Source organism: Haliotis rubra, unplaced genomic scaffold, assembly GCF_003918875.1.
Source record: "Haliotis rubra isolate DU_JTF1 unplaced genomic scaffold, ASM391887v1 Scf850, whole genome shotgun sequence".
In the NCBI taxonomy this organism is placed as follows: Eukaryota; Metazoa; Mollusca; class Gastropoda; order Lepetellida; family Haliotidae; genus Haliotis; species Haliotis rubra.
Genome location: NW_025767580.1, coordinates 293,788 through 320,964, shown reverse-complemented (window position 1 = coordinate 320,964; position 27,177 = coordinate 293,788). Strand labels below are relative to the sequence as shown.

At 40.3% G+C, this 27,177-nt stretch overlaps 2 protein-coding genes across 4 annotated transcripts; one reads left to right on the top strand and one right to left on the bottom strand.

Annotated features, from left to right (window-relative positions):
* Positions 1-4,816: 4,816 nt before the first annotated feature.
* Positions 4,817-11,280, bottom strand: LOC124262726 (zinc finger and BTB domain-containing protein 24-like). Of its 3 annotated transcripts, none has more exons than XM_046697269.1 (2): positions 11,159-11,280; positions 4,817-9,420 (listed from the first exon to the last, which is right to left on the bottom strand). In XM_046697269.1, the coding sequence occupies exon 2, from the start codon at positions 9,392-9,394 to the stop codon at positions 6,269-6,271; it is 3,126 nt and encodes a 1,041-aa protein (XP_046553225.1). In that variant the 5' UTR covers positions 9,395-9,420; positions 11,159-11,280; the 3' UTR covers positions 4,817-6,268. The 3 variants fall into 3 exon arrangements, with proteins under 3 accessions (XP_046553225.1, XP_046553226.1, XP_046553227.1); XM_046697270.1 differs by lacking the exon at positions 11,159-11,280 and adding an exon at positions 11,000-11,138; XM_046697271.1 differs by lacking the exon at positions 11,159-11,280 and adding an exon at positions 9,552-9,592 and having other exon boundaries at positions 4,817-8,889.
* Positions 11,281-12,445: 1,165 nt separating this feature from the next.
* Positions 12,446-17,951, top strand: LOC124262730 (beta-1,4-galactosyltransferase 4-like). Its single transcript, XM_046697274.1, has 7 exons — positions 12,446-12,596; positions 13,050-13,282; positions 13,445-13,635; positions 15,203-15,322; positions 15,573-15,677; positions 16,637-16,771; positions 17,091-17,951. The coding sequence occupies exons 1-7, from the start codon at positions 12,446-12,448 to the stop codon at positions 17,134-17,136; spliced, it is 981 nt and encodes a 326-aa protein (XP_046553230.1). The 3' UTR covers positions 17,137-17,951.
* The last annotated feature ends 9,226 nt before the right edge of the window (positions 17,952-27,177 follow it).

The following is a 27,177-nucleotide window of genomic DNA, read 5'->3' as shown; positions in this document are numbered from 1 at the left end:
ACCGATTACTTTTCCTGCCACCGATTCCTACCACCGATAACTTGTCCTGCCATGAACAACTCATCCTGCCACAGATAACTTGTCCTGTCATGGATTACTTGTCCTGCCACAGATTACTTGTCCTGCCATAGATTACTTGCAGGACAACATCACTGACAGTTCACCAAATTTGTAAATCAATGACTGTCGTGGAGAAAAGTTCTTCCAATTTGAAGGAATGTTCTGCAATTACTATGTCAATTTTCAAGACTCATGTACAGTACAACCAGAAATTATTAAGATTTAAAGATTGTAATTTTTTTTTTCACTCATTACTCACGTATTAAATGTGAATATTAGCAGAACATAACTCCAGATTCAAAGACAGGTGAACAGTTAGTATTTTGTCAAGTCACCATGGGCAGCAATGCAGGCTTCAATGCAGCGGGGCATACTACTGATCAAAGAAGTTAAAAAGTCGTGGTCTATGCTGTCCCAATATTGTCAGATTTTTCTTATTGACACTTTCCTTCATAAGTCCCCAAACATTTTCTATTGGATTTAGGTCAGGGCTATAGCTTGGCCAATCTAATAATGTCATATTTTGGGTCCGAAACCAGGCCTGTGAATGCTTTGAACGATGTTTTGGGTCGTTGTCCTGTTGGAAAATCCAAAAATGTCCATAGGACACGTGTAATGTCCCTCGAGAATATCTGTGTACCGCTCACTGTTCATATCCCCTTCAAATACACAGAGGGGCGTTGCCCCTAACACAGATATGCCACCCCACACGTTAAATTTCGGACTGTACTTTGGGCGCTGATACAAAGGTTTTTCAGTTTGTTTGGTCCAGAATTTCAGTGTATTAGGAAACAGCCACACAGAACTATCTTCTGAGAAAATCACATTTTCCCAGTTACAATTTCTATGCTGTAAGCACCTGTTCAACCTTCGCTCCTTTTGTTCAGGTTTCATGATCGGTGATGGAATTCCTCGACTTTTCTGCCAACCCATTGCATGCAGCTCAGTTCTAAGTGTCTCCTTACAGACAGCCACAGTTCCTCTATCAATCATATCCAGCCTTAAGTTTTCTAAACTCCTTCGTTTGTTTTTAGAAACAAGAATACCAAGCCGCCTCCTGTCACCGACAGTCAATTTTCTGGGCATACCTGCGCCTCCCTGGTGCTCAATGCCATATCCATTTGCAATATTTTTCAAAACACGATAAACAGTGGACAAAGGGATGCCTGTTCTACTTGAAATCACTTTAGCTGACCTGATGTGTTTGTTATAATACTCTAAAATCAACTTCCTCTTCTCTAAATCATCCATACTGAGGATCACTGAAAATGTCTGCTAGCAAGTAAACAAAGGGGGATAACTCTTCACAAACTAATGAAAAAGGATTAACGGAGTTGATAGCTGGTCAAGCACTTGATAACTGGTCAAGATTGTTTATACTAGAAATCCAATTAAACATATTCCTCAAATTCTCAATAATTTCTGGACATACTATAATACTCAGTGGGTACACTGTCAGAAAAAAAAGGAGAACTAATGTACTTGTTGGGTCTGAATATAAGTTTAGGTGGTTCTGTGTGTTCCCTTGATTAGCTGGTGGTACACATCTGAGCAGACACCTTGGATCCAGGGCCTCTCTTGACTAGTTTGGATACAGGGTTAACGAGTCGTCGCATACAACATCTGCCCTGAATACATAAACAACTTCTAGAAAGTGGTCAAATGTAACAAGTTTCATACCTGGGATTACTCTTTTCTTAACATTCCATCTGACCACTTCTAAACAGGCATAGTTTATTAATATCGTTTGGCCATGGGAGATATGCCAACGTACACTGTGGCTGAGTGGGTTAGATCGCTATTTTTTTGTACAGGTGACTGCAGATTCGAATCTGTACTTTACTGAGAAAGTGTAAATCCAAACATAACTCATGTTACAATTGTAGTGCAGACAATGAGAAGTAACTAGGTTACCATTATTCTGTGACTTTATTGTATTAATCACTTATGTGTCCATACAGGCAATTTCATTTATGCAGGTTGTAACTAAGAGAAAATAAGGATTCATGACTGCACTGTGTCACAGAAATAATGACGTAGTATTAAACAAAGGTTTGTCCAGAGAAACATTATTGGCATGTCAGTTTCTGTCTCATGAAGTGTTTGTGATACCGTGATACAAAGAAAAACTTCTTTCTTACAGTGTTAGAATGGAGCACCGAAACTCATCTGTTCATATGAGTGAACCACTGTATTTTCCAGTAATAATATGATACATGCATTATCCTCACACATACATACTTCTACTTGTGCCTGAGTCTTATACAAGCTGATATTTTTTGTATGCCCTCTAACGTGAAATCTATGCTATCTACAGTACATATGAAGCTGACAGCATAAACATCTTCTAACCACACATGCTGGTTCACACCAACATGCATACAGTCATAACTATTATCATTTTGTACAAAACATTTTCATATGTTTAACAAAGCACTATTGAGTTGACCTCCAGTGGAAGCATGTCAGTATATTATATATATATATATTCAAATATCTATTCACTAATCCCAATAATAGGTGTTCAGTATAGAACTAAAGACATGCTGGTCTGTCTGTTACCATGTTCACCACACATGACAGCCAAATGTGGAAGTATTAGGTCCAATGTATACATTGTATAAAACTCTCTGCCACATACATCTAACCTAGAGAGCAATATTACAACACAAAATAGTACAACTAAAGACAAAATCAGCAATACATCTGAACAATGTCAACACAAACAGTTACCTGATACACAGAATTCTAATCAGGAAATGCCTCTTTGCTCTCTGATAGAGAGATCAAAACCTTGTTAAACAACAGTTCAAGGTTCATTTCCCTTACTGCATGTACCATGCATGCATAACATGTGAAAACATTAATATCTTATACAAACAAACATCATCAGTACAATTCTTTGGACTAGGCATTTCTCTTTGGAAATTAATAATTTGAAGGAAGACAGTAGTAACATAATATATGATTTACTTGTCTGTAATTCAACCTTACATACCTGTATGAGACAGTGAGAGTGATAAGGTGGTTTCATGATTTGCCAGCTCAACTTGAAACTTGATAATTATCATGCTTATACCAATGCACAAACTCACTTTCAGATATCTCAATTGTTAACCTGTGTCAATCAAAATCCTTGTTAACAAAACACATCCAATACAGAATTACATTATGTACCAGTACTCATGGGAAAAAGTATTCAGGGATTTACAGGACGCGAATTCCTGTGTCCCATATGCATAAAAATTGACAATGGACGCAACAAAATTTATTAAGCGCGTCCACAGGGACTCAGAAAAAGTCCAAATACTTTTTGTAAAAATTCCAATCAAGTGACAATAAGTTATCACTGAGTTTGTTACTAGCTGGGTTATATGGTATTATTTGCAATTTAATTACTGTAACAATGTCATGATCATGATACACAATACAATTACAGTATTAATAATAATTAAGTGTCTGGGACCCCCATTTTGTTGTCCAGGATCCCTGAAAATTAAGAGTATGAGCTTCAGGGACTCTCAAATACCACAATAGTGTTTGTTTGTTTGTTTGTATCATTATTTTGACCCTTCAGACACTGTACATTGACTTTAGATATGCATGTGCTATGATCAAGGTTGAGCATCACATGCAGTATGTGTACCTGTCATTAAGCAAATACCAAGCTTCAGTCAGCTGTCCCTACAGCTGGATAACAGACGATAGCATTGTTGATAAGCAAATATGACAACTACTCAAAGATGGCAATTCATTGGCATGTGGAATGCTGGCATGTCATTGAGGGCTATTGCATGAGGTGTAGGTCGTCATCCATTAATGACGTTAAGGACTGTCAGCGTTCATGCTGACCATGAGTCACACAACCCCCAAGGAGAACACAGCCCCTGTCCGTATCACAAGACTTATGTCAAGGGTACATAGCCTCTGTCAAGAATTGAACGCAGTAACTCAACGTCAAATTCAATGTCTGGGTGATACAGTCAATGAGGAGGAGGGTCTGGGATGTTATAGCAGTTCTCAGAAGTTACACCAGATAGTGACATTGTGCTCAGTCATTGATATGGTTTGCTATGGTTAATGGTAACATATTGATACTATGCAAAGTACAGTGTGTTGCGATACTTTTTCCTATGAGTATATAAGAACACATCATCACTCTGAAAGTAACTCTCTGTTATATGACATTTCACATTGCAATTATCATAGTATTACAAGATATGTATTATCAAACCTGGCACAATAGTATTTCATCTTCATCCTTTTTATGTCATTATAATTCGATTAAGTCAGCTATAGAACCAGAGAAGTATTTAACATCATTAGAAAATAAGGATTTGATAAGAGCCATGTGTAAATTTAGACTTTCCCTACACAATTTTATTGTCAATTTTTCCAGAAGGTAAAAACAAGACAATATTGACCTAATTAAATGTGCAAACTGTAAATTGGGTTTTATTGAAGATGAATTCCATGTATTATTAGTTTGTGATAAATATAAAGATTTGAGAGAGAAATATCTTCCACACATTAAACATGTCCATAAAAACTAGATGTTAATGGTAAATTTATTAAACTCTCACAATCCTCTTGTTATACATGCAGTTGCAACATTGTTAAAACATATATTTATTGCTAGATAACTATTTCAATTTGTGCTCACGTGACATTAAAAAACAACAACATTATATATTAACTGTAAAATGGGCCATAAGGCCATATTACCGAAAAAAGTGTCTGTCTGTCTGTCTGTCTTTCTTATTGACACATACAACATTCCTGAATGACCTTGTCTTGACTGTTGGGCATCATATATTATCTCACTGTCAGCAATGTATTTCTGTATTATACTAGTAGTTACTAAGTATTACAAACTGTACAAAGTTAGACTTGAAAACAAACTGAGCAAGTATGTTTTAGACCAATTTTAGTAGGGCTGGCTATCGATACAGATCACAGAGATCGATAGTCATTAACTAAATATGAATCAACTGTCAATAAATGTAAGAGTTAGATGGATTTGTATGCAACACAGGAATTCTCCAATGCCATTAAACACACTGTAGGAGACATTTGGATCATCTTCACAGTATACTTTAATCTTATAATACAACAGCTTTTCAAAATATCCTTAACCTCCGACTTGCAGATAAAGTTTGAAGTGGTAGGTTACCTAAGTTACATAAAAGAATGCAGTGTCATACCAGTTGAGATAAATGTACCAACTGACCAGAAGAAAACCATGTAATAAAAGAAATTTAACACAGATCCCAAGCTTTCATAAATCTTGAACAAACTGGTGCCTATCTTAAAAATATACAAAGTTTCATGATGGAAGAAATATCTCTGATATAAAAAAGTATTGTGAACTAATTATTAGAAAAATATCCATTAGCCTTGATCAAATTCCAACAAAGCATTAACATGCTCATATAAAGCAGTCCTGCTTCACATGTATTTGTACAGTCAAGCACTACAGCATGTAAGTAGACACTTTGTTATTTGAAACTCCCATCCTTTTTGGCTCTGCTCCTTTGCATTGTATGATGTGAGTTAGTATTTGCAACCAATCATGAGTAACACACAGTGTGCTTGAGCCAACTACAGCATGCTTTGTGCTACATCTGACATTAATAAAATTAGGTCTATATCATAGTTATTATAAGGAGGTATTTCCAAGATATTCCATTTCACAACTTCAGTAGTAATACATTCTGGCTTAACAATTATGTAAGTTCAACAACAAGGCATGACACTTGTAAATCATGTTCAAATTAGGGCAGAAATGAGTAGCACTTTTATGATAATATTGATAAAAAAGAGGGATATATAGATATCAATTGCAGGGTATTTCAAACCAAATATTTTCTGTCAAGTTTTCCAACAATATATCAACAACTATATGGCAGGCTTGAATCAGTTTCAAGATAAGGCTATGCTGTTTCATTGAGTCTCATTTCCTGATCTGGTCCACTTTGACACATACTGACATGATAACACATCCCAGTTGATGTACTCTCACACTCCTCTGTAATATTTACAGCACTTAGATGAAGAGTGATTACAAATCACAAGTCTGTACTGTTAATGAGTATCCTCAAGTCCCAAGTAAATTTGCATTGATTCTGTACTTTAGTCTGTGTGATGAATGTTGAAGGTAAAACCTGTTGACAGTTTACAAAATGTAATGAATAACACACTGTTGTGACTAGTTATACTTGCAGATCCAGACAGGCTCTTGCTGCTGCTGCTGCTGTTGCTGTTGTGGAGGTGACATTTGTTCAAGTCTTTGCTGTTCTGTCTGTTGGTTCTCTATCATCTGCGGTTGTCCAATAACCTGCCCCTCAACTTGCTCCAGCAGCTGCCTTTCAACTGGGTGTTGATCAACATGCCTCTCAATCTGCTGCTCCAGTCTCTGCCTATCTGAAGTCTGCTGTTCAGTGACTATCTCCATTGAGTGATGATCCATGACTGGTCTATCCAACGAACCAAGGTCTATAGTGGACCTGTGTAGAGGTGGATGGAGGATCTGTAGGCCTTGCTGCTGCTCAATTTCTTGTCTTCTCATGGCCAGAAACTCTAAAGCACGACGCTGAATATCTTCTGAATGTTGCTGTATTTGATCTTGCTCTGATACTTCATGGTGACTGCTCATTGCACGTTGATCAAGATGGTGAGTGTCGCCCGAAGTTATTCCTACAGTCTGAATCATATCTACTACCTGTCCTGCTTGAACATGCTCAGCAGTGTCTTCTTGCTCATAGTGTTCAGTCTCTACTGGCTGCTCAAGTCGTCTAGTTTTTATCTCAATGGTTCCGTCTGGTCTCTTCTCACCATAGGCATTTATAAGGATCTGGGCTGCTTTTTCTTGAATATCAGCACCTCTACCTTCATTAACACGGCATGTTATTAAGTTAGCTTTCTTTGTTAGCATTTCACCGACATGACATTTAGAGTGTTTGCTAAGATCACATCTTTTCAGAAAACCAGTACCACAAATCTTGCACTTGTATGGTTTTTCTGATGTGTGTAATCTCATGTGTATATTGAGAGTTCCACTCTGTGTGAAGCCCTTGTCGCACACACTGCATTTATATGGTTTGTCTCCAGAATGTGATCGTGTGTGTCTGAGCTGGACACTTCGGTCAGCAAAACGTTTGCCACAAACCTCACAGACATAAGGTTTTTCCCCCGTATGGGTCTTAATGTGACATTCAAGAGAACTTCTATGAGTGAACTGCTTCCCACAAACATCACACTGGTAAAATTTTGTTTCGGTGTGAGTCTTCACATGGTAGATCATTGTTCCTTTGTGAGTATACTGGCGTCCACAAATGTTGCATTGATAGGGCTTGGGCTGCGGGGCATGACCCTCGGATAGATGAGTTGCAAGGTGTCTTTGAAGCCACATGTTTTCTGAATATGCTTTTGGACATAGGTGACAAGCAAATGGCTTTTCACCACGATGTCTTCTTATGTGCCTCTGCAATTTACTATTACACTCAAAAGTGTCGCCACACTCATCACACTTATGTCGTCCAGAATGCTTTCTTCTATGGGCAAGAAAATTCCTCCGAATAGGAAATGCCTTCCCACAAAATTCACATGCCCAAAGGCCATCTGCAGAATCTGGATTAGCATCTGGAACTGGACCACGTCCTCTGTACCATCTCTTGTTGAACTTCATATCCCTCTTTGCCACTTTCTCAGCAGCTCTTAATGCTTTAGGTTTATTTTTGGAACCCTTGGGCCTACCTTTCTTCCTCGGAGGCATATTACCTCTTATGATAAGTGACATCACTTCTGGAGGAATTTCTGGTTCAGTTGTACCATCTGTTTCAGATTTCACTGTTGGAGTCAAATTTAGCTCTTGAGCATACTTACTCTTAGAGATTTCCTCTTGTACAACGCATTTTTTTTCGCGAGGCTTCATATGTTTAACCTCTGTGTAGTTATCTTCTCCAACATAGTCATCAGCAGTCATATCTTCTGAGAGAGAAATGTCTTCTTCTGAGTCCCCAGCTGTTTGGTCAATAACAATTGTTGATACTCGCTTTCTTGTACTCTTTCTGACAGGGGCTATGGAATCATTATTTTCTACTTTCACTGTACTTTTCCTTGGGCATTTGTTAATTGTTGGCTTAACAGCAACTTTACTTTCTGATGATGCTAAAGTCTTCTTTCTACCTCTTTTCCCCCTTGCTTTTGTTTCCTCTGGCATGAATCTGACAAGTCTGCATGTGTTACACATTTCTTTACCTGCTTCTGCTACTGTTGTCTCAGGCAGTTCCTTTCCACATACACAACATGTGAGGAATGTTCCACATTCACTGTTTTCTGTTGAGAGTATGGAATCATCATCCATATCAAATGTTATCTGAAAGAACCCATCATCTTTTTTCTTCATTTTTGAATGTTCGCCATCTGAATCACTGTCATCACTTTCTGTAAATGAACATTCAAACTTATCAGTCACTATTTCTGATGTTGTGAGTTTTTCAGTTTGCAAACCTTGCTTGCTGTCACTCTGTTCTTTATATTTCTCAGTTTCCCTAATATTTCCTGTACTGTGCAGTTGTACAGGAGTGGTAGTGAAGGCACTGTCCATTGAACAGCTGGTCTCAGGCACAGACTGGCCATTCTGCTTCTCCTGGACTGTGTCTGGATTTGTGAGACCAGTGGTAACTGGATTCTCAACATAAGAATCATCAGTTGGGTTGATCGAGGACTCTGCAAGGTTCATTGTAGCAGATGAAACACAAACACTGCCTTCAGGTGTAGTTGGCGTTTGAGCACTAAGCATGTCGTCAGTTGAATCAATACCGATATGTGGCTTTACGTTGGTAGTGGAGGGCACAACAGTTGTTGAAGAAGACACACATGAAACAGAATGAACTGCATTTCTTGGTACAGTCTCGTCTTGTCCACTGTTCCCATCTGTTGTTCCCTGTCTTGATGCAGTAATGTCACTGATTAAATATGTTCTAGAGTCTGGCAGATCTGGGGAAACACCAGTGGGTGAAGTCATCTCAACTGCTTCATGTGTTGCCCTGTCTAGAACAGACGTTTGTCGGATTTCTTCTGTATCTGTTGGAACATGATTAAGAGAACTGATGCTGGTCAAGCCTGATTGGTCCATCTGTGGAAGCATATGGCTTTGTTTCTCTGGTGGAACACCTCTAACAATGGCTTCTGATGACATGGCCAACAAAGACTGAACTGCCTGTTTGTTGTCTGAATCCATTTCCAGTGCAAAGCCTGTTCGTGATGGCTGAATGTCAACACCCACAGCAGGCTGGATACTTTTGTTAGTGGCTGAACTGTCACTCATCATGGAGAACTCCTTGACTGGTTAGGTTTCTGTGAATAGATGATATAAAATCTATCAGATCTATATGTCAGTGGAACAGTTTACATGCTTGAATAAAGGAAAGCAAAACATTTAATAATTTGAGCACTTAGCATGTTGTCAGTTGAATCAATACCGATATGTGGCTTTACGTTGGTAGTGGAGGGCCCAACAGTTGTTGAAGAAGACACACATGAAACAGCATGAACTGCATTTCTTGGTACAGTCTTGTTGTCCACTGTTCCAACATGAAACAAATTGACAATGTCTCATTTTCATTAAAAAAGTGGAGACTCAAGACCTAACTGATTTATTGATAAGATATTCCGTGATGGGACAGTAGATGTCGCAACTGTGTTTAGATCAGTGTTATTTGGATGTGCGCAGCTTCAACTAACTTCAATTATCTACTTAATAAACTGCGTTTCTATGAATTAAAAGCCCCAAAAGTGATCAAGGCTCACTAATAGCCCTAACCATAACTTATAACTTCAGCTGACTGACTGACTGACTGAGTTTGGTTTTACGCCGCTTTTAGCAATATTCCAGCAATATCACGGCGGGGGACACCAGAAAGGGCTTCACTCATTGTACCCATGTGGGGATTCCAACCCGGGTCTTTGGCGTGACGAGCCAACGCTTTAACCACTAGACTACCCCACCGCCCCAACTTCAGCTGAACAACAATTAACAATGACTACTCTTATCTTGCCAAAAACACAATATCTGTATCAAACTTTCGCACAGAACCCTTCCTATAAAGAACCCATTATCAAAATATGAAAACAGTCCATTAAAAAATAGTAAAATTATTGACTGACCACATTTGATATGGGACTTTTATCCTAGTTTAGGTGAGTGAGTATGGTTTTGCGCCACTTATAGCAATATTCCCGCAACATCACGGCAGGGGACACCAGAAATGGGCTTCGCACATTGTACCCGTGTGGGAATCGAGTTTTGGAGATGTAGTTTGTGATAACTCTTGATTGATTAAAAATATCAAATCATAACTTTGAACTGCACCTATCCAATAGATATGGAGAGTTATCCCCAAACAAAAAAACCAATCCATTCAAACGTATTTGTTGAACAAAAATTCCACTGGTTCAAAATATGTAAGTTGCACTGCACCTCCTCCTCCACTAACCTTTGGTCTTTATGATTTATTTGCAACACACACAAACACACCCTTTCTCCGCCCCTGCATACATATAACATTATATTTTTTAATCTCGTCTGATGATACTGTCCCAATGATTGCATCTTGTGCGAAATGATGACAGTTCTGTAATTATGTAACTCTCTGCTCTGCTGACAACATAATCATGCAATACATTGACGTTCATCGGAAATGAACGACAACAGGCTTGGTAGTGATCACTCGCTACTGTTATAATGCGCTCGTAAAATCCCTACTCCAGACTTCCTCACAATCTCCCCTCACTTAGGTCATGCGGTACAGCCTCAAGAAACTGATAAGAAATTCTCATTCCAGTTTACTTAAACAAAGCCGCTTTAGACAGCCACAAGCGTAGCCTTTCGCTTTATCATCCGAACCAACGTTGACGTCTGTCAAACCCAACTTACAGAAATACAGGCTCTTGTATACCGGAGATAGACTGCTGCATGGCGTCTGGTGCATATCCGTCATGGCCGACTGTTGCAAGGTCGCTACATTGCACATAAATTGACTAAGTGCGAACCAATCACCGAATACGTGTTACCGCAGATATCTGCAAATATTACCTTTGGTCACTCCTTATCAGATCCTGGTCACATTTATACAAAAAGCGTATCCACACCACCTCCCAGGATCACATTTCGTTCCTTCACAAAGCCAATACAAAGTCTGGCCTGTGTCTCCTCGTTCCGCGTTCAAGGGAAAGGGAGGTAACCATGCCGTCTAGCTCTACTGCAGAATCAAAGTATGTCGAGAGACCGCATACGCGTATGAGAGGTATTCGTTACCCACATGTACAATGTGCTTTAGCTCATGTTTTCAGTAATCCCAATGTAGATTCTAGTTATATATACTCATATAGATAGTTCAAGAACTTAACCAACTTATAAATATACACTTAGATCTATTGTTTACTGATAATGACACATAGATGTGTGAGATATGTAAAGGTGCATGGATCGCAAGTTATCTGCATAAAGTTAACTGCGGTGGATTGATTATGACGGAAGATGTCCAATTATCGCGATATTTGTATATTGAAACAGTCACACGGATCGGCAGTAAAAGGATTTATCGGCAGTCGTTGAAGTTATAGTCATTTCCCCAGGCACTTTACATGTTTACATGGTATAGATATAATCATAGTGTATTATTCATCAATGCTACAGTATCAGTCAATATGTTATGTGTCTGAGAATCATATATGTAACAGAAGCAGTAAGATATTTATTTATTTTAACAGTATCACTGATAAGGCCATCTCGAACCCCAACAACCAAGAGAACGGGTGGATGAACGGGTGGACTTTTTGAAAAATTTAGATGAAGAAAGATCATGTGGACCTTGTGCAAGTATAAGATTATTCTTTTATATATACAAGTTACATTTCAAACTGATTACTGGCACGCTTTCACATATGCCCTTACAACCTACTTTCCCGCCATACAGACCCTGAAACAAATATACCTAATAGAACCCATGCAAGTCTAGAATATGTGGCAAGTCTCACAGTTTCAGGTCTGTAAATGAAGAAAGTCTTTGGGCTTCATTTTATTATATTTTATAAACATAATTTAGGGCCCTTTTCGTCCCGTAAAATGCGTTCATTTCAGAGTCTATGCAATGGTTCCTGATTTGTCGTGAACAATGGTCATTTGCTAATGTGAATTTGAGGACAACGAATCCTCTTGTACATTTGACCCGGGACATTTCACTTTAAATACATATTATGTACGTTTTCCCCAGTTACAATGCTACATTCTCAATATGAAGGAGAAACAGCTGGTCTGAGCCCCGACACTTGTCACCTCTGCTGATAATGGCCAGTAACAGATGACGTTGTGTTGACGGAGATGAAGATCAGTTCGTGGTGTCGTGTCACCTCTGCTGATAAAGGTCACCAACAGGTGGGATTGTGCCATTGCGTGTTCCTCGCCCTGAGACAACCCTGTTGCACTCTGCTGACGTGGAACACCAACAACATGTCTCCCTCCTTAGGGGCAGGTACTAGCAGATCACCACGGACGCTCAACAAACAGAGCTAACAAAGGTTAGTAGCTAGCTCGCACCACTCTTGTTGTATGTGTATTATGCACTCAGGTAGCTTTCTTCTATACCAGCGTGCCGTGCGTGATGTTACGAGTGTTCATGACCTTGTTACGTTGGTTCCGGAGACGCTCTTCCACTTGGACCCCAGTGCTGGTGTTGATGATGTTGCTTTGTTGGGTCTGTGAACGAGACGGCCATTTACAGCTTTCACAGATAACAACTGTCATCAGTACCAAGCTGGTCATCCCAATGGGTCTCTCAAAGTGTTTGTCAAACCCTGGTCAAGGTTCGTATTGGGGTGTTCTTTATGATTATGTGGTATACGTTGGTTTGGTCAAATATCGCACAGTACACGTGTTTAGGGAAACCAAATGATTGCGCTATTTTACTATGGTGATATATTTGCAGGACGACTGCAAGTAAACAAACAGAATGTTAGCTATGAGGAGGTGGAAAAGGTTCTCACCCCTTTAGGAATTGGTGCCGGCCATTTCCGACCGCGGCATTGTGTAGACGACCAGAAGTCAGCCATTATTATCCCTTTCCGAAAACGACATGAACACCTACCGATCCTCCTCAACAACCTGGTGCCTTACCTGCTGCAGCAGCGCCGGGACTTTACCATCTATGTGGTAGAACAGGTAATCACCATCTCCACTGGAAGAGAAATATCATATCTCAGCATGAATAAGGAGAGCAAAACAGAAGATCTTGTCAATGTTCGATTTGTATCCAGTGTTAGAATCAATACTTGAGCCATGTGAAAAAATGTGATATACTAACTATTTGGTTACTTTTACCAGGTGTCTGATGGGGTATTCAACAAGGCATTAATGATGAACGCAGGCTTCATTGAAGCGGTACGTCTTGGAAAGTATGACTGCTACATGTTCCACGACGTGGACCTGATTCCGGAAGATGACCGAATACCGTACAACTGTCGCCCCGAGCAGGTGGTGCATTTGGTGGCTGCTGTCCGGAAGTACTATTATCAGTAATACAGTGTTTTTGTATACCAACAATGTTTATTGGTAATGTTACGATTCACCAATGCACCGGTGCATCGCCGGAACGATTACCAGGGTGCTATACGCGATTTATTTGTTTTATGATTGATTCATATTTTGATGTACATGTATATCGATTATTATTTGATGTTGCACCAATGTATTATATAAAAACTTTTGCTAAAGCCCGTTTATTTTATTATGTATTTGGCCCTATGACGAATACGAGTCTGCCGTGATAACAAGTCTTGCTAGCTTTACTATTTTGCCTGAGATAACCATTGTTCCCAATATTATTGGATAAGGCCACGCTAGCGACCATAGCCTATCAGAAACATCCAAACGCACATCCTCGCCTAGATACCAAAAGTAGCGTCATGGATATTGCTGATGGCGATTTTGAGAACCCGCCTGGCAAATTTAAGTCTCCTGTTTGGACATATTTTAAGTTTACATTGAAACAGGGGTGCGGAAAGTTTACCGTAACAAAAACAGTATGCACCGTCAAGGAATTCATTCACATAGCATCCCTCAATCTGCCATGTATCGGGTTATCTTGTCTTGTCAAATACAAACAGGAAAGATTATAAAACAGTGAAGTTAGATTATAAAAACAGTGAATTTATCACATTTCATTCTGAATGCACGCCAGAAATGTTTGCATACATACCCACTTTATTACTGAATGCAACCAAAATGTTTGCACCCACTTCATTACTGAATGCACGCCAGAAATGTTTGCATATATACCCACTTTATTACTGAATGCTGTTTGCATATATACCCACTTTATTACTGAATGCACGCCAGAAATGTTTGCATATATACCCACTTTATTACTGAATGCACGCCAGAAATGTTTGCATATATACCCACTTTATTACTGAATGCACGCCAGAAATGTTTGCATATATACCCACTTTATTACTGAATGCACGCCAGAAATGTTTGTATACGGACATATTACTGTATTTACTGGCACTGTTTCAAACTAATATTCTCTGTATACACATTGGTACTGTTACTGTCTGTGTATGTATTGACACTGTTACTGTTTTTGTTAATACTCTCTGTTAAAACACCGGTGATGTGTTTTAGTTTAATAGTTTCTGTATATATATATAGGCAATGTTACTGTGTTAAAGTTAATACGCTCTGTATACATGCTACACTGTTACTGTATATATCCTGGGACTATTACTGACTTCTAGCTAGCTATTGTTGCATACATTCATCTCAATTCACGTTTGATTTTTATCACAGACCAATATTCGTTTTATTCAGTTTCTATCCAAATGACCAGATCACAAAACAAACAAACACACACACACATTGGAGAAGGTGCGTGTGTGTGTGTGCGTGTGCGTGTGCGTGCGCGCGCGCGTGTGTGTTAAACAATGACAATAAGAACTTTGATATATCTAGGTAACTAAATGACCTGGTCGTTGAATTCGACTGTTATTTCATATTTTTGTGTATTATAGATATTTGTTATGTTTCCTCCCATGTTCAGGAAGTCTCACACAGTTAAAGCTATATCTTGTGTCACTTCAGCGCCATGCGGAGGTATATCGGAGGTGCTTTAGCTTTCACCGAGCAACAGTTCCGTGGGGTGAATGGTTTCTCCAACCTGTACATGGGGTGGGGTGGAGAAGACGACGACATGAGGTTCAGGTAACGTCGGCGGCCAGAACAACCGTATTCGCAGCCCACGAAACAATACCATTTCTCCGGTAAAGAGAACGTGTGTCAACAAGCCAATTATCGAGCACTTATTAATGTGGAGACGTTAAATCCCGAATTTCACGATGATCATGTTCTACGCTCATCTAAATAAGGACTGTTTTTTCCCCAAATTGTCAGTTGTCAGGGGCTGGCGAAGTAATGGTCACATCTAACGTTGCCAGATACTGCCCTGTTCCAGATTAGACCTCCTGAGTAATCCAGTGTATGAAGTACCTATACAGATAGGGAGATACTACAGCTTCAATCACTCGATTGACGAGGGCAACCAAGTCAATCACCACAGGTAAATACTACAGCTTCAATCACTCGATTGACGAGGGCAACCAAGTCAATCACTACAGGTAAATACTACAGCTTCAATCACTCGATTGACGAGGGCAACCAAGTCAATCACCACAGGTAAATACTACAGATTCAATCACTCGATTGACGTGAGCAACCAATTGCAAGTCAATCACCAAAGGTATATACTACAGCTTCAATCACTCGATTGACTAGGGCAACCAAGTCAATCACCACAGGTAAATACTACAGATTCAATCACTCGATTGACGTGAGCAACCAAGTCAATCACTACAGGTATATACTACAGATTCAATCACTCGATTGACGTGAGCAACCAATTGCAAGTCAATCACTACAGGTATATACTACAGCTTCAATCACTCGATTGACGAGGGCAACCAAGTCAATCACCAAAGGTAAATACTACAGCTTCAATCACTCGATTGACGTGAGCAACCAAGTCAATCACTACAGGTATATACTACAGCTTCAATCACTCGATTGACGAGGGAACCAAGTCAATCACCACAGGTAAATATTACAGCTTCAATCACTCGATTGACGAGGGCAACCAAGTCAATCACCACAGGTAAATACTACAGCTTCAATCACTCGATTGACGAGGGCAACCAAGTCAATCACCACAGGTAAATAGTACAGCTTCAATCACTCGATTGACGAGGGCAACCAAGTCAGTCATCTCGGGGGAATAGTAAAGATTCAGAGCCACATGCGTCGGTAAAGGTGAATACTACTTGGCACCGCTCGTCTCATACGTTGTATGAACTTCAAAGAAAGTACGAAGGTTCAGTATATTCAATAATCACTGAATTATATCACTGAATGATGATGGTGTATATTTTCTCTCACGATTGACACATTTATACTTATTGTGTAATTCTTGACACTCAGAGATACTGCAGACACACCTGTTTAAAGTTTTGAACATCTTTACAGGAAAGAGTTACTTTGGGAGGCAGGTAAACGAGCTGCCATTGACGGTCTAACGTCACTGAAGTATACTGTGGAAAGTGTCGTCAAATCACCGTTGTTTACTTGGGTTAAAGTACGGTATGACCCGCAACACTACAGGTGAGATTCCACTCAATGTCAAAAGGTAGGCGTGGCATTTAAATCTCAGTTAGGACCTTATGTTTGATCTGCCTGCCCTGAAACTGTCAGATGTGTATCTGCTGCCTTCCAGAGACCCCTGTATAAAGTGCCCCAAGTAATGACCACATAATCTATCTGTCAGCCACATTTTGACAGTGCCCCAAGTAATGACGCCACCATCTATATTTGCAGTTGCATCAATGCTCAATGGTTTTAAAGGGAAGTACCATTGAGAGATATAATGTCGTGCATCCGTATTTTGTTCACTCATTATTCATCGTGTAATCCTTTATTGTAGTGCTCTCTTCAACGCTGTCGTCAATGGGTCCTTGGAAATGCCTTAAATGAAACATTGCCATTAATGTAAGAGCATGGCGTCCCTGCTGCGAGAACAAGCACCTCGCTATGTTTAACATGACAAACCAATCTTCAAGGCAGTTGATATAAACCCATCTTCTTTGAAAGCATGGGCACATTGAGGATGCGATTCAAATATTCGTGAGCCTGCAGTGCCAGTGTCGGCTGTGGCAAAGTCTTCTACTGTCCCATACATGCATAAAGGTGTTGAGATCTGATGACAGACATCAGGGCAAATGATGCGTTGGTGTAGTGTAGTGAGTCTGGCGTTATCGTGCTAAACAGGCTGGTGTTTTACGTTTTGCACGGCTTTAATGGAGTGTAGCTGTATATTGTCATTTCGGTTTCTTTGAGCTCTAAACCTTGGTTCTTACAGCCTTAGTGCCAGAATGCGTCACGCATAATAAACCCGACATCTTCAATCTGCACGTGGAAGCACTCATCACTTATCTACGCAGATCTCTTTTGCTGTCGATGTCATAGTCCCCGGACATGCCATCACAGAAGTCGCTGTCGTTGATCCGTCGAACTGATACATCACAGACACAGACGTAGCGTGATCAGGCGGGTCTTTGAGTGTCATGTTCTGTCCAGTTGGTAACTACTCCAGGGTGCTTGAGGATACATGGAAAGTCCAGGTCCACCTGTATTCCAAGCGGTCCATAGCGTTGTATTTTTCTGCCTCGCGCAATCGCGACATGGGTTTGTTGTTGCTCAGGCAGAGATTATAGTTACACGCAAGCTCTACATTTTTACAAGCTATGTGTCTATGTCCAGTGCAAACCGCACACGTGCAGTTCTCACGCGGCTGTAACAATTGCAATGTGATTAGTACCACGGATCGCTGTGTGTATATCGTTGACATGGTATTAATGATTTTATTCACTTTACTGAGGAGCAATAAACGTTTCCATACATATCAATTCCTCTTATGTTTCTGTATAACTCCGTCCAACCAAACCAAATATCTCTCACAGACATTGGTCATTTGTTATAATGTCGGTACATGAGTTGATTACAACAAACAAAGCTAACTCACGAAACCTCATCAATCACTACACGGCTCTCACAGCTACTGCAACACCCCACCCCAAAACAACCACACCACAGCTACTGCAACACCCCACCCTAAACAACCACACCACAGCTACTACAACAACCCAGCCCAAGAAACCACACCACAGCTACTATAAAACCCCACCTCAAACAACCACACCACAGCTACTACAACACCCAACACCCAAAAACCACCCCACAGCTACTACAACACCCCACCTCAAACAACCACACCACAGCTACTACAACACCCCACCTCAAACAACCACACCACAGCTATTACAACACCCCTGCCTCAAACAACCACACCACAGCTACTACAACACCCCACCTCAAACAACCACACCACAGCTACTACAACACCCCCTACCTCAAACAACCACACCACAGCTACTACAACACCCCACCTCAAACAACCACACCACAGCTACTACAACACCCCAAACAACCACACCACAGCTACTACAAACCTCAAACAACCACACCACAGCTACTACAACACCCCACCTCAAACAACCACACCACAGCTATTACAACACCCCACCTCAAACAACCACACCACAGCTACTACAACACCCCACCTCAAACAACCACACCACAGCTACTACAACACCCCTACCTAAACAACCACACCACAGCTACTACAACACCCCACCTCAAAACAAACACCACAGCTACTACAACACCCCACCCCAAAACAACCACACCACAGCTACTACAACACCCCACCTCAAACAACCACACCACAGCTATTACAACACCCCACCTAAACAATCAGACCACAGCTACTACAACACCCCACCTCAAAAAGTCACACCACAGCTACTACAACACCCCTACCTAAACAACCACACCACAGCTACTACAACACCAAGCCCAAACAGCCACACCACAGCTACTACAACATTCCCCTCTTATACAACAAGACCACACTCGCTGCAACTCTCTGCTCTTCTGCTATCACAGATGATGATCCTCTTATAAGGCGGAGGAGATGATAGCAGCATCTGTGATCCTGTATACAGGATCACAGATTGTTGCAACGTGTGTGGTCTTTTATACAATCACAGATCACATATGCTGCAACAATCCACTCTTATACAGGATCACAGATGCTGCAAATCTCCACTTTTATACAGAATCACAGATGATGCAACTCTCCACTCTTATACAATAAGACCACACACGCTGCAACAATCCACTCTTATACAGGATCACAGATGATACAACATTCCACTCTTATACAGGATCACAGATGATGCAACTCTCCACTCTTATACAATAAGACCACACATGCTGCAACAATCCACTCTTATACAGGATCACAGATGATGCAACATTCCACTTTTATACAGGATCACAGATGACAATCCACTCTTATACAGGATCACAGATGATGCAACTCTCCCCCCTTATACAATAAGACCACACACGCTGCAACAATCCACTCTTATACAGGATCACAGATGATGCAACATTCCACTCTTATACAGGATCACAGATGACAATCCACTCTTATACAGGATCACAGATGCTGTAACTAGTGCAGCTTTACACTGGAGCTCTACCCTTACATAAGCAAACCAAAACATCCCCAAAACTCGAACGTTACATTATAGTTTATACTGAATTGAATTCTCATCCAAGAGCATGTTCACATGTCTACACGTCTGTACCGTCATCACAACTAGTGTGTGTAAATACGTACCTTCCTAACGTCATCACAACTAGTGTGTGTAAATACGTACCTTCCTACCGTCATCACAACTAGTGTGTGTAAATACGTTCCTTCCTACCGTCATCACAACTAGTGTGTGTAAATACATACCTTCCTACCGTCATCACAACTAGTGTGTGTAAATACGTACCTTCCTACCGTCATCACAACTAGTGTGTGTAACTACGTACCTCCCTACCGTCATCACAACTAGTGTGTGTAAATACGTACCTTTCAAATGTCACCACAACTAGTGTGTGTAAATACATTCCTTTCTAACGTCATCACAACTAGTGTGTGTAAATACGTACCTTTCTAACGTCATCACAACTAGTGTGTGTAAATACGTACCTTTCTACCGTCATCACAACTAGTGTGTGTAAATACGTACCTTTCTAATGTCATCACAACTAGTGTGTGTAAATACATACCTTCCTACCGTCATCACAACTAGTGTGTGTAAATACGTACCTTCCTAACGTCATCACAACTAGTGTGTGTTGTAAATACATTCCTTCCTCTACCGTCATCACAACTAGTTATGTGTAAATACGTTCCTTCCTACCGTCATCACAACTAGTGTGTGTAAATACATACCTTTCTACCGTCATCACAACTAGTGTGTGTAAATACGTACCTTTCCTACCGTCATCACAACTAGTGTGTGTAAATACGTACCTCCCTACCGTCATCACAACTAGTGTGTGTAAATACGTACCTTTCAAATGTCACCACAACTAGTGTGTGTAAATACATTCCTTTCTAACGTCATCACAACTAGTGTGTGTAACTACGTACCAACCTACCGTCATCACAACTAGTGTGTGTAAATACGTACCTTTCTACCGTCATCACAACTAGTGTGTGTAAATACGTACCTTTCTAATGTCATCACAACTAGTGTGTGTAAATACATACCTTTCTACCGTCATCACAACTAGTGTGTGTAAATACGTACCTTCCTAACGTCATCACAACTAGTGTGTGTAAATACGTACCTTCCTACCGTCATCACAACTAGTGTGTGTAAATACGTACCTTTCTACCGTCATCACAACTAGTGTGTGTAAATACGTACCTTTCTAACGTCATCTCAACTTGTGTGTTATTACGTAACTTCCTACCGTCATCACAACTAGTGTGTGTAAATACGTACCTTCCTACCGACATCACAACTAGTGTGTGTAAATACCTACCTTCCTAACGACATCACAAGTAGTGTGTGTAAATACGTACCTTCCTAACGTCATCACAACTAGTGTGTGTAAATACGTACCTTTCTACCGTCATCACAACTAGTGTGTGTAAATACGTACCTTCCTAACGTCATCACAACTAGTGTGTGTAAATACGTACCTTTCTACCGTCATCACAACTAGTGTGTGTAAATACATACCTTCCTAACGACATCACAACTAGTGTGTGTAAATACGTACCTTTCTACCGTCATCACAACTAGTGTGTGTAAATACGTACCTTTCTAATGTCATCACAACTAGTGTGTGTAAATACGTACCTTTCTGCCGACATCACAACTGGTGTGTAAATGCGTACCTTTCTACCGTCACCACAAAACTGGTGTGTGTAAATACGTGCCTTTCTACCGTCATCACAACTAGTGTGTGTAAATACGTACCTTTCTACCGTCATCACAACTAGTGTGTGTAAATACGTACCTTTCTACCGTCATCACAACTAGTGTGTGTAAATACGTACCTTCCTAACGTCATCACAACTAGTGTGTGTAACTACGTACCTTTCTAATGTCACCACAACTAGTGTGTATAAATACATACCTTTCTAACGTCATCACAACTAGTGTGTGTAAATACATACCTTTCTACCGACATCACAACTAGTGTGTGTAACTACGTACCTTCCTACCGTCATCACAACTGGTGTGTGTAAATGTAAATACATACCTTTCTACCGTCATCACAACTAGTGTGTGTAAATACGTACCTTTCTACCGACATCACAACTAGTGTGTGTAAATACATACCTTTCTACCGACATTACAACTAGTGTGTGTAAATACGTACCTTTCTCCGTCATCACAACTAGTGTGTGTAAATACGTACCTTTCTACCGTCATCACAACTAGTGTGTGTAAATACGTACCTTTCTACCGACAACACAACTAGTGTGTGTAAATACATACCTTTCTACCGACATCACAACTTGTGTGTGTACGTACCTTTCTACCGTCATCACAACTGGTGTGTGTAACTACGTACGTTTCTACCGTCATCTCAACGTGTGTGTCATTACGTAATTTCCTACTGTCATCCCAACTAGTGTGTGTAAATACGTATCTTCCTAACGACATCACAACTAGTGTGTGTAAATACCTACCTTTCTACCGTCATCACAACTAGTGTGTGTAAATACGTACCTTCCTAACGACATCACAACTAGTGTGTGTAAATACGTACCTTTCTACCGTCATCACAACTAGTGTGTGTAAATACGTACCTTCCTACCGTCATCACAACTAGTGTGTGTAAATACGTACCTTTGTGTATGCCGACATCACAACTGGTGTGTGTAAATACGTACCTTTCTACCGACATCACAACTAGTGTGTGTAAATACGTGCCTTTCTAACGTCACCACAACTAGTGTGTGTAAATACGTACCTTTCTACCGTCATCACAACTAGTGTGTGTAAATACGTACCTTCCTAACGTCATCACAACTAGTGTGTGTAAATACGTACCTTTCTACCGTCATCACAACTAGTGTGTGTAAATACGTACCTTCCTACCGTCATCACAACTAGTGTGTGTAAATTACGTACCTTTCTACCGTCATCACAACTGGTAGTGTGTGTAAATACATACCTTTCTACCGACAACACAACTAGTGTGTGTAAATACATACCTTTCTACCGACATCACAACTAGTGTGTGTAAATACGTACTTTTCTACCGTCATCACAACTAGTGTGTGTAAATACGTACCTTTCTACCGACAACACAACTAGTGTGTGTAAATACATACCTTTCTACCGACATCACAACTAGTGTGTGTAAATACGTACCTTTCTACCGTCATCACAACTAGTGTGTGTAAATACGTACGTTTCTACCGTCATCTCAACTTGTGTGTCATTACGTAATTTCCTACCGTCATCCCAACTAGTGTGTGTAAATACGTATCTTCCTAACGACATCACAACTAGTGTGTGTAAATACCTACCTTTCTACCGTCATCACAACTAGTGTGTGTAAATACGTACCTTCCTAACGACATCACAACTAGTGTGTGTAAATACGTACCTTTCTACCGTCATCACAACTAGTGTGTGTAAATACATACCTTTCTACCGACATCACAACTAGTGTGTGTAAATACGTACTTTTCTACCGTCATCACAACTAGTGTGTGTAAATACGTACCTTTATACCGACATCACAACTAGTGTGTGTAAATACGTACCTTTCTACCGACATCACAACTAGTGTGTGTAAATACGTGCCTTTCTAACGTCACCACAACTAGTGTGTGTAAATACGTACCTTTCTACCGTCATCACAACTAGTGTGTGTAAATACGTATCTTCCTAACGTCATCACAACTAGTGTGTGTAAATACGTACCTTTCTACCGTCATCACAACTAGTGTTATAAAATGCGTACCTTCCTACCGACATCACAACTAGTGTGTTATTGATTACGTACCTTCCTACCGTCATCACAACTAATTATTGTGTAATTACGGACCTTCCTACCGTCATCACAACTAGTGTGTGTAAATACGTACCTTTCAAATGTCACCTGACTGGTGTGTAAAATACGATTCCTTTCTAACGTCATCACAACTAGTGTGTAAATACATACCTTTCTACCGTCATCACAACTAGTGTGTGTAAATGCGTACCTTTCTACCGTCATCACAACTAATTGTAAATGCGTACCTTTCTGCCGTCATCACAACTAGTGTGTAAATATGCGTACCTTTCTAATGTCATCACAACTGGTGTTGTAAATACGTACCTTCCTAACGTCATCACAACTGGTGTGTAAATACGTACCTTCCTAACGTCATCACAACTAGTGTGTGTAAATGCGTACCTTCCTGCCGTCATCACAACTAGTGTGTAAATACGTACCTTCCTACCGTCATCACAACTAGTGTGTGTAAATACATACCTTCCTACCGTCATCACAACTGGTGTGTGTAAAATGCGTACCTTCCTACCGTCATCACAACTGGTGTGTGTAACTACGTACCTTCTACCGTCATCACAACTAGTGTGTGTAAATACGTACCTTTCAAATGTCACCACAACTAGTGTGTGTAAATACATTCCTTTCTAACGTCATCACAACTAGTGTGTGTAAATACGTACCTTTCTAACGTCATCACAACTAGTGTGTGTAAATACGTACCTTTCTACCGTCATCACAACTAGTGTGTGTAAATACGTACCTTTCTAATGTCATCACAAGTACTGTGTGTAAATACATACCTTCCTACCGTCATCACAACTAGTGTGTGTAAATACGTACCTTCCTAACGTCATCACAACTGGTGTGTGTAAATGCGTTGCCTTCCTACCGTCATCACAACTAGTGTGTAAATACGTACCTTTCTACCGTCATCACAACTAGTGTGTTATTACGTGCATTTCCAACCGTCATCACAACTAGTGTTGTAAATACGATACCTTCCTACCGACATCACAACTAGTGTGTGTAAAATACGTACCTTCCTAACGACATCACAAGGTGCTGTGTGTAAATACGTACCTTTCCACCGTCATCACAACCAGTGTGTGGAAATACGTACCTTTCTACCGTCATCACAACTAGTTGTGTGTAAATGCGTACATTCCTAACGACATCACAACTAGTGTTGTAAAATGCGTACCTTTCTAAAGTCATCACAACTAGTGTGTTGTAAATGCGTACCTTTCTGCCGACATCACAACTGGTGTGTAAATGCGTACCTTTCTACCGACATCACAACTAGTGTGTGTAAATACGTGCCTTTCTACCGTCATCACAACTGGTGTGTTGTAAATGCGTGCCTTTCTACCGACATCACAACTAGTGTGTAAAGACGTGCCTTTCTACCGACATCACAACTTCTGTGTAAATGCGTGCCTTTCTACCGTCATCACAACTAGTGTGAGTAAATACGTACCTTTCTACCATCATCACAACTAGTGTGTGTAAATACGTACCTTTCTACCGTCATCACAACTAGTGTGTGTAAATACGTACCTTCCTAACGTCATCACAACTTGTGTGTGTAACTACGTACCTTTCTAATGTCACCACAACTAGTGTGTATAAATACATACCTTTCTAACGTCATCACAACTAGTGTGTGTAAATACATGCCTTTCTACCGACATCACAACTAGTGTGTGTAACTACGTACCTCCTACCGTCATCACAACTAGTGTGTGTGTAAATGCGTACCTTTCTACCGTCATCACAACTGGTGTTATGTAAATGCGTACCTTTCTACCGACATCACAACTGGTGTTATAATATGCAACATGCCTTTCTACCGACATTACAACTAGTGTGTGTAAATACGTACCTTTCTACCGTCATCACAACTAGTGTGTGTAAATACGTACCTTTCTACCGTCATCACAACTAGTGTGTGTAAATACGTACCTTTCTGCCGACATCACAACTAGTGTGTGTAAATACGTACCTTTCTACCGTCATCACAACTAGTGTGTGTAAATACGTACCTTTCTACCGTCATCACAACTAGTGTGTGTAAATACGTACGTTTCTACCGTCATCTCAACTTGTGTGTTATTACGTAATTTCCTACCGTCATCCCAACTATTGTGTGTAAATACGTACCTTCCTTCCGACATCACAACTAGTGTGTGTAAATACGTACCTTCCTAACGACATCACAACTAGTGTGTGTAAATACGTACCTTTCTACCGTCATCACAACTAGTGTGTGTAAATACGTACCTCCCTACCGTCATCACAACTAGTGTGTGTAAATACGTACCTTTATACCGACATCACAACTAGTGTGTATAAATACGTACCTTTCTACCGACATCACAACTAGTGTGTGTAAATACGTGCCTTTCTAACGTCACCACAACTAGTGTGTGTAAATACGTACCTTTCTACCGTCATCACAACTAGTGTGTGTAAATACGTACCTTTCTACCGACATCACAACTAGTGTGTGTAAATAAGTACCTTTCTACCGTCATCACAACTAGTGTGTGTAAATACGTACCTTTCTACCGTCATCACAACTAGTGTGTGTAAATACGTACCTTTCTACCGTCATCACAACTAGTGTGTGTAAATACATACCTTTCTACCGACATCACAACTAGTGTGTGTAAATACATACCTTTCTACCGACATCACAACTAGTGTGTGTAAATACGTACCTTTCTACCGTCATCACAACTAGTGTGTGTTAATACGTACCTTTCTACCGTCATCACAACTAGTGTGTGTAAATACGTACCTTTCTACCGACATCACAACTAGTGTGTGTAAATACGTACCTTTCTACCGTCATCACAACTAGTGTGTGTAAATACGTACCTTTCTAACGTCATCACAACTAGTGTGTGTAAATACGTACCTTTCTACCGTCATCACAACTAGTGTGTGTAAATACGTACCTTCCTACCGTCATCACAACTAGTGTGTGTAATTACGTACTTTCCTACCGTCATCACAACTAGTGTGTGTAATTACGTACCTTTCTAACGTCATCACAACTAGTGTGTGTAAATACATACCTTCCTAACGTCATCACAACTAGTGTGTAAATACGTACCTTTCTACCGTCATCACAACTAGTGTGTGTAAATACGTACCTTTCTACCGTCATCACAACTAGTGTGTGTAAATACATTCCTTTCTACCGTCATGACAACTAGTGTGTGTAAATACGTACCTTCCTAACGTCATCACAACTAGTGTGTGTAAATACATTCCTTTCTACCGTCATCACAACTAGTGTGTGTAAATACGTACCTTCCTACCGTCATCACAACTAGTGTGTGTAAATACATACCTTCCTACCGTCATCACAACTAGTGTGTGTAAATACGTACCTTCCTACCGTCATCACAACTAGTGTGTGTAACTACGTACCTCCCTACCGTCATCACAACTAGTGTGTGTAAATACGTACCTTTCAAATGTCACCACAACTAGTGTGTGTAAATACATTCCTTTCTAACGTCATCACAACTAGTGTGTGTAACTACGTACCAACCTACCGTCATCACAACTAG